The sequence below is a fragment of the Nicotiana tomentosiformis genome, chromosome 1 (genome assembly GCF_000390325.3).
Source record: "Nicotiana tomentosiformis chromosome 1, ASM39032v3, whole genome shotgun sequence".
Classification (NCBI taxonomy): Eukaryota; Viridiplantae; Streptophyta; class Magnoliopsida; order Solanales; family Solanaceae; genus Nicotiana; species Nicotiana tomentosiformis.
This window is the reverse complement of record NC_090812.1, coordinates 24510733-24519628: the sequence shown is the minus strand read 5'-3', so window position 1 is coordinate 24519628 and position 8896 is coordinate 24510733. Positions and strand designations below refer to the sequence as shown.

Genomic DNA, 8896 nt, shown 5'->3' with positions numbered 1-8896 from the left:
CGGTTATTATCGTTGCTTTTTAGAGGGCTTCTCGTCTATTGCATCGCCCTTGACTAGATTGACCCAGAAAGGTGCTCCATTCAGGTGGTCGGATGAGTGTGAAGAGAGCTTTTAGAAGCTCAAGACTGCCTTGACCACAACTCCAGTTCTAGTTTTGCCTTCAACTTCTGGTTCTTATACAGTGTATTGTGATGCTCCTCGGATTGGTATTGGGTGTGTCTTAAAGCAAGAGGTTAGAGAGATTGCTTATGCTTCGCGTCAGTTGAAGCCACATGAAAAGAACTACCCTGTTCATGATTTAGAATTGGTAGCCATTGTTCATGCATTGAAGATTTGTAGGCACTATCTCTATGGTGTGTCTTGTGAGGTATTTACCGATCATCGGAGTCTTCAGCACCTGTTCAAACAGAAAAATTTGAGGCAACGGAGATGGTTGGAGCTGCTAAAGGACTATGATATTACTATTATGTATCATCCAGGGAAGGCCAATGCGGTGGCCGTTACCTTGAGTAGAAAGGCAGTGAGTATGGGTAGCCTTGCATTAATTCCTATTGGTGAAAAGCCTTTTGCAGTTGATGTTCAGACCTTGGCTAATCAATTCGTGAGGTTAGATGTTTCGGAGCCCAGTCGGGTTCTAGCCTGTGTGATTTCACGGTCTTCCTTATATGACCGCATCAGAGAGCGGCAGTATGATGATCCCCATTTGCTTGTCCTGAAGGATACAGTTCAGCACAGTGATGCCAAAGATGTTACTATTGGAGATGATGGGATGTTGAGGATGCAGGGTCGTATTTGTGTGCCAAAAGTAGATGGGCTGCGTGAATTGATTCTTGAAGAAGCCCACAGTTCGCAGTATTCCGTTCATCCGGGTGCCGCTAAGATGTACCAATACTTGAGGCAACACTATTGGTGGAGAAAAATAAAGAAAGATATAGTTGGGTTTGTAGCTTGGTGTTTAAATTGTTAACAGGTAAAATACGAGCAATAGAGACCTGGCGGATTGCTTCAGAAACTTGAAATTTTGGAGTGGAAATGGGAGCGTATTACCATTGACTTCGTAGTTGGACTCTCACAGAATTTGAGGAAGTTTGATGCTATTTGGGTGATTGTAGATAGGTTGACCAAGTAGGCATATTTTATTCCAGTCGGTACTACTTATTCCTCAGAGCGGTTAGCTGAGATTTATATCCGCGAGATTGTTCGCTTACACGGTGTGCCAGTGTCCATTATTTCAGATCGGAGCACGCAGTTTACATCACAGTTTTGGAGAGCAATGCAACTAGAATTAGGTACACAGGTTCAGTTAAGTACAACATTTCACCCTCAGACGGATGGATAGTCCGAGCGCACTATTTAGATATTGGAAGATATGCTACGCGCTTGTGTTATAGATTTTGGGGGTTCTTGGGATTAGTTTCTGTCAGTGGCGGAGTTTGCTTACAATAACAGCCACCAATTGAGCATTTATATGGCTCCGTATGAGGCTTTATATGGGAGACGGTGTCGGTCTCCGGTGGGTTGGTTTGAGCCGGATGAGGCTAGGCTATTGGGTACTGATTTGGTTCAGGATGCTTTGGAGAAGGTTAAATTGATTCAGGTTCAACTTCGCACGACCTATAGCGAATTTTGGGTCGTGACATATAGGTTTTTAGCATTACCAATGATTCAACAATAGGAATTTCAAGAAGCCGTTGTCCATGTGGTGATATTGGGTGCTTTATTAATGGAGATACAGTTGTAGGAACTACTACAATTTCAAATGAAGAACTTAGAAACGAGAATGTTATTGATATTAGTGATGGTGATTTGCAAATAAGAAAAGTGTTTAATAGTGATGATGAAGCTTACAATTACAATATGAATTTTTCCAATTTAGGAAGTGCAGAACATCCTATGGGAATTTATAAAAAATAATTATGTTTGTCATCGAGCTGGTAGCCCTCGTCCTCAAAAGGTAGTTGAAAAAGAACGACAAAGAAATCGAAAATTTTCCATATGTAACTGTAAAGCCAAGATGTCCATCGCCAAATATATATTTGATGGCATCACTCGTTGGACAGTGGTGTATTTTGATAATGTTCACAATTATGAACTTTTGAGTGATAAAGAGGTAAGATTTCTCCCCGCTTATCGAAATATTGACATTGTTAATCAAACACGAATTACACTTCTTGCAAAAGCTGGTTGTTCAATAAGTTTAATCAGAAGAGTGATTGAATTAGAAAAGGGAGTAGATCCGGGTCAATTGCCTTTCACGAAAAAAGATATAAGGAACTTTGTTCAATCAGAAAGTTCTTCTAATATTGAAAGTGATGCCCTCGAGCTATTGAAAATATGCAAGAGCAGGAAAGACAAAAATGTTGATTTTCAATATGATTTCAATGTTGATGGATGTCAAAGAGTCGAAAATGTCATCTGGGCATTCAGAGACTACATTCGTGCTTATGAAGTTTTTGGAGATGTAGTCATCTTTGACACTACTTATCGATTGAATCGTTATGAAATGCCATTAGGAGTTTGGATTGGTGTGGATAATCATGGTAATTCTATTTTTTTTTGTGTGTGTGTTCTCTTGCGCAATAAGAAGGCATTTTCTTTTTCTTGGGCTTTAAAGGTAAAAATCATTATAATATCTAGCTACAAGAACTTTTTTTAGCTTTACTGCTACTATACGTTTATTTTGCAGAGTTTTGTACTGCTTATGAATGGAAAGCACCCACAGACCATATTAACAGATCAAGATCTTGGCTTAATAGAAGCTATTGCCAATGAATTGCCACACTTTAAACATGCCTTTTTGTATATGGCATATTACATCCAAGTTCTCTACTTGGTTTTCTTTTGTCCTTGGTTCTAGATATTTGCAATTTAAATCTGAATTTCATAGACTTTATGAACTTGGTAACATCGAAGAATTTGAGCACCAATGGGATGGATTGATCTCTCAATTTGATCTTGGATCAAATAGGCATATAAAGTTGCTATATTTAAATCGTGCATCTTGGGCACTGCCATACTTGAAGGGATACTTTTTTGCTGGAATGGCAACGACCGGACGCTCAGAATCTATTAATGCATATTTGAAAAGATTTTTACATGCCAGAACAAGTTTAAAATAATTTGTTGAGCAGGTTGGTACTGCAGTTAGTATAAGAAACTATGCTGGTGAAGAGGCAACAATGCGGCAAAAGTATTACAATTCTCAAATTAAGACATTCATGCCGATGGAGAAACATGAATCAAAAGTTCTCACGCCCTTCGCCTTTAAGTTGTTACAGGATGCGATGATACTTTCTGTTGAGTATAGTCTATTTCCACATAGTGATGGATCATATCTTGTGCGTCACTACAGCAAAACAGATGGTGGACGTTTTGTCTATTGGAATTCAATAGAAGAGGTTGTTCAATATTCTTGCCAAGAGTTTGAATTTTCTAAAATTTTGTGCAGGCTTTCTATTCGAGTACTTAGTGCTCATAATTATTTCATGTTGCCTGATAAGTATTTGCTGGCTAGGTGGAGGCAAGAAAATCCATTGGTTCTAAAGTTTACTCATATGATGAAATCCAATAACGATAACAACGAGCTCCAGAGTCTTCATTCTACATTCAGAGATTTCACTCTTGAATCAATAAAAACAAAAGGTCGTCTTGAATATGCTAAGAAGGAATTGCAAAGAGTGCGGCAAATTATTCAATGTTTTCCTGAAAATGAGCATATGAAGGAAGAGCATGAACATGTTGCTTTAGTCAATCTATAGAGAGCAATTCTCTAGATGGAGATTATCACATTGAAAATTCACAACAATCTCAGACAAAGGGAAGAAAAAAAGGAAAAAGGTTAGTTGGGGGCATTGATGCTTCAAAGAAAGTAAGATATTGCAAGGTTCCTAATTGTGGTGGAACTGGCCACGACTCAAGAAATTCTCTACTGAAAAGGAAAATTTCAGAAATTCCAGCAACTCAATCTCCTAACAATCAAGTATATGAGTTTCATTATATTTAATCTCTTGTAAAATAAAATACTCATAATGCATACAAACTGAAATAAATTTTTTATATTGGTTGCAGGATTCTTAAAGGATGGACAAAGAAGCTCTAAGGTGATCCAACTGTGAAAGAGTCCTTTGTTTACTAGAATCAACCATTGTACATCATAGTTTGTTGATCTCAAGTTGAATTGTGTAGAGATAAAAAATTACAAGAAATCATTTTCTGTTTATGAACAAGAAATCAGACGTTGTACATCATTTTTTCGAATAACGACATCTTTTATTCCATGTAAATTTTGTTTTAGATGAGTACAAGAGGAGGGGGGTTTTAATCACTGTGTAACTTTTTCTTTTTAACTTTTTAACAGCTTTTATTTTTTCTATTTTTGTTGTCAAGCTTTGCATATGTATACTTGAAGCAGTGATTCGATTTTGACTCTTTTTTTAGATTAGTAATGTTACCTAAATTTAAGCCTTTCATTCAGAAAACTGACCCCATTGTGGCCATAGATTTGAAGTCTTACCTACCCATTATTGTTAATGTGTTTTCATCTTTTACTACTTAATTTGAACAAGGAATAGAACAATCTATAATATATCAGATCAATTATTTGAATAAGAATATGCTTTATTCCATGTAAAAACTGGTTCGGATGTACGAGGGGGACTTCAAGCCTAACCTCCAATATTACTTTTGGTAGAAGAGAACATCCTCTCTTCTTACAAAATTTCAAGAATAAGCTACTAGTTTCTAAAGCCAAATTCATGAAGGAGAATCTCCTCATTGCAGAATTTATTAGTGCTATAAATCTAAAAACTTGTAGAGCTTCAAAAATATCAAACTTTTCAGCAATCATGCGTTCCAGCTACTATCAATCTTCAATCACATAGAACTGACTTCTATGCTGCAAAAGAAAAGAGTTACACCCATCTAGTTATTTATCCATCCAGTTATGAACATGAAACATCCTAATTCCCAATTGAAAATTTTAGGAAGTAGTTAAAAATTTAAATAACCCAAGGAAAAATAATTGACTTACAATCTAGTGAAACACGTCTCCAACCTTCACCCTTCTTACGCTTTCCGCCATGTTTCTGTCATCTCCACCAACTTTTCTACCACCATAGGCCTGCAACCTCATCTATATCACCTCATCCATAGGGAGTTCAAAACAAATATGTGAACTCTACCAAGCACGACCAACATCAGCGCAAAATGAATTGTAGATGTGAAAAATAAAGTCCTAGAGGCAGGAAGAAGAAAACAGAATTGCGTCCTAAAGCAGATCTTGAAAATATATTTTTAGGGCATTATTTGAAGAGGTACTGAAGCCACACTTTTTATCATTTTATTTGAAGTATTGAACTAGAAGATTACCTCAAAAAGTGGTACAACAAATTCATACAACTCCAAAACTGGTAATAGTTCTTAGTCTTAGGAAGAGAAAGAAAAAAAACAGACGAGAGATGTGACGACCGACTGGTCGTCTCGAGAGTTGTAGCCCTATTTTCCTATTTTCTGCTTCTACTGTGTTCTACAGCTGTTAAATGATTTACCGGGTTGGTTGGTTCGGGTCCGAAGTGATGTCGGAGTGAATTGAGACACTTAGTCTCTTAATTGGAAGCTTAAGTTGGAAAAAATCGACTGGATGTCGACGACCTCGAATTGGAATTTTGATGATTCCGTTAGTTCCGTTGGGTGATTCTGGACTTAAGAGCATGTTTGGATTGTGATTTGGAGGTCGGAAGTAGAATTAGGCTTGAAATGGCGAAAGTCGAATTTTTGAAAAATTTGACCGAGGGATTGACTTTTGATATCGGAGTCGGATTCCGATTCCGGAAGTTGCAGTAGGTTCGTGGGGTCATTTGTGACTTGTGCGCAAAATGTGAGGTAAATCGAACGTGGTTTGATAGATTTCAACGTCGTTTGTAGAATTTGGAAGTTTTAGAGGTTCATTAGGCTTGAATCCGGGTGTAATCCGTATTTTTGATGTTGTTTGGAGTGATTTGAGAGTTTGACTAAGTTCGTATTGGGTTATAAGACTTGTCGGTATGTTTGGGCGAGGTCCCGAGGGCCTCGAGTTGATTTCGAGTGATTAACGGACTTGATTTTGAGTTGGTGAAGCAGCTGAAGTATTGTTGCTACTAGTGTAACCGCACCTGTGGAGTGGGCACCGCAGGTGCGAGCCCGCAGAAGCGGGCTAGGTGAAGAAGAAAGAAGTCGCAGGTACGAGGTCCTTTCCACACCTGCGTGTCCGCATATGCGCGTAAAGGATCGCATAAGTGGAAATGGCTGGGAGCCACTGGTCCGCAGAAGCGGAAGGCCTGTGCAGAAGCGCACCCGCAGAAGCGGATAAGGGACCGCAGAAGCGGTGCCGCAGAAGCGGCTAAGTGGCCGCAGGTGCGAAAAGCCCGGGCAGAATGTTTAAAAACAAGGGTTCGCGATTTTAGTCTCATTTCAACAAATTTGATCTCGGATTTTAGAGATTTTGAGTGGGCTTTCAAGGAAAATTCTTGAGGTAAGATCCTTGTGTTCATTTTTTGTCAATGATTTCGTTTCCCCACTAATTTTTCACCTAATTGGTGAGTTGTTGAGGTGAAATTTGGGGTTTAGGGCTAGAGAAATTGGAGAATGAATTTTGGAGATTTGGATAACCAAATGGTATCGGATTTTGATAAATTTGGTATGATTAGACTCGTGAGTGAATGGGCTTTCGGATTTTATGACTTTTGTCGGATTTTGAGACGTGGGCTCGGGGGCCGGTTTGAGCCTATTTTGAATTTTGGCTTATAATTTCGTGTTTTTCTTATGAAATTGATTCCTTTAGCCTATATTAATTTTATCGTACTGCTTGTGGCTAGATTCAGGGCATTTGGAGACTGATTCGAGGGGCAAAGGTATTTCGGAGTAGGATGTTTGCGTGGTTTGAGGTAAGTAACAGTCTTAAATCTGATCCTGAGGGTATAAAATCTGAGATTTTGGTATGATGTGATTATTTGGAGGTAACGCACATGCTAGGTGACGGGCATGTGGGCGTGCACCATGGGGGATGGTGACTTGGTCCATCCCGTGAGACTGTAAAATCGAATAGCTTCTTGTTAATTACATGTTCCCTCTGATTTCTAGAATTTGACTGTCATTCATGTTAGAAACCATGCTTAGGCCATATGATATCACTGTTGGGACCTGCAACGGTTGGGTACTTGTTGAATTAGCTGCTATTTGTTGTCATGTACTCAGTCACAATTTTACTTGTGTGTCATACCTCTGTTTCCTCTTATTTTCTTGTTGATACTTATTGTTATCTCTTTTGGGCAGATTTGTATGATTTCTGCGAGCCCGAGAGGCTGGAGAGGTTAGTGACTGAGATAGGGCCTGAGTGCCGAGCTGTGAGCTATGTGAGCATATATGGATCGGGTTGCACGCCACAACGAGCCTGAGGGATAAATGTATATGGATCGGGTTGCACGCCACAACGAGCCTTATGGCTATTTATGGACTGTGGATCGGGTTACACACGCCGCAATGAGCCTTATGGCTACTTATATGATTTGATCGGGCTGCACGCCGCAGCGATATAGCGCTTGGGCTGAAGGAGCCCCTCCGAAGTCTGTACATCCCCAGTGAGCGCAGGTACCTATCGAGTGTAATTATTGAGGGCTGAGAGCCGAGTGTTTGAGCTATTGAGAGCTTGAGTGATGGTTATCCTGAGAGGTTGTTGCTATACTTAGCTAAATTATGTCATTGTTCTGAACTTCTGGAAAATATTGTATCCGGTTTATCTGAATTTAGTAAATGTACAAATGACTTAATTTATATTGATAGAATTAAATCATGTCTACTTTCTTTGCTGAAACAACTAAAGTGAACAATAATTGTATAGCTCGTCACTACTTCTCAGTACCTTATTTATTAATGTTACTTACTGAGTTGGTTATACTCACGCTACACCCTGCACTTCATGTGCAGATCCAGGTGTATCCGATCACGGAGGACGTTGATCTCGTACGTGGTTGAGTATCGGAGATTCACGAGGTAGCTACCGGCGTTCGAGTCCTTGCCTCTCCTTTCTTGTTATCTTTCTTTTTTGTATTGGCATTTAGACACAGACTCTTGTAGACACTATTTCTTAGACTGGTTGTTTAGATGCTCATGACTTGGTGACACCTTGATGTTTGGGACTATTTTTCCCGTTGTGTTTTTGAGTTAAACTCCCGTTTTATGAAAAGTCTGTCATATCAAGCTTCTGGTTTATTTTGTGGAACATTTGAAGTATTTTGAAATATCGGCTTGCCTAGTACCATCAATAGGCGCCAACACGACAGCTTAGGGTTTTGGGTCGTGACAAGTTGGTATCAGAGCCTAGGTTACATATGTCTCACGAGTCATGAGTAGGTTTAGTAGAGTCTTGCGGATCGGTACGGAGACGTTTGTACTTATCTTCGACAGGCTGCCGAACCCTTAGGAAATTTCACATTATTGAATTCTTGTCATGTGAATCTTTTGATTCTGGTAACTAAATTTCTGTTGTTCTAATTCTCTCACAGATGGTGATGACGCGTACTACGGGGCATGATGGACAGCCATCGGTACCACCAGTCGGAGCCGCGATAGGCCGAGGTTGCTGTAGGGGCTGCGGTAGGGGCAGAGGTGCAGCTCACACAGTTTCTAGGGCAGCACCTGCAGATACACCAGTTGCCCCAGTTCAGGAGCAGGCTCCAGTTGTGGATGAGCCTGTGGGACCAGCTCAGGTACCACCCGTGCCCATTGTGATTCCAGGCCTTCAGGAGCCATTAGATCAAATTTTGACCGCGTGTACTAGTCTTGCTCATGCGATCTCTGTTCTGGCAGTAGCAGCCACTTCAAGTGTCAGAGGATACTCCGTACAATAGGTATTCTAGAGACC

General features: G+C 39.8%; 1 protein-coding gene and 1 long non-coding RNA gene across 2 annotated transcripts; one reads left to right on the top strand and one right to left on the bottom strand.

Moving 5' to 3' along the window:
• The first annotated feature begins 2014 nt into the window (after positions 1-2014).
• Positions 2015-3758, top strand: LOC104092451 (protein FAR1-RELATED SEQUENCE 11-like). Its single transcript, XM_070193076.1, has 4 exons — positions 2015-2614; positions 2687-2799; positions 2858-3044; positions 3132-3758. The coding sequence occupies exons 1-4, from the start codon at positions 2015-2017 to the stop codon at positions 3756-3758; spliced, it is 1527 nt and encodes a 508-aa protein (XP_070049177.1).
• An 838-nt stretch (positions 3759-4596) lies between these two features.
• Positions 4597-5451, bottom strand: LOC108944469 (uncharacterized). Its single transcript, XR_001968517.3, has 2 exons — positions 5030-5451; positions 4597-4894 (listed from the first exon to the last, which is right to left on the bottom strand). It is a non-coding gene; the product is annotated as an uncharacterized lncRNA (long non-coding RNA).
• Positions 5452-8896: the final 3445 nt, after the last annotated feature.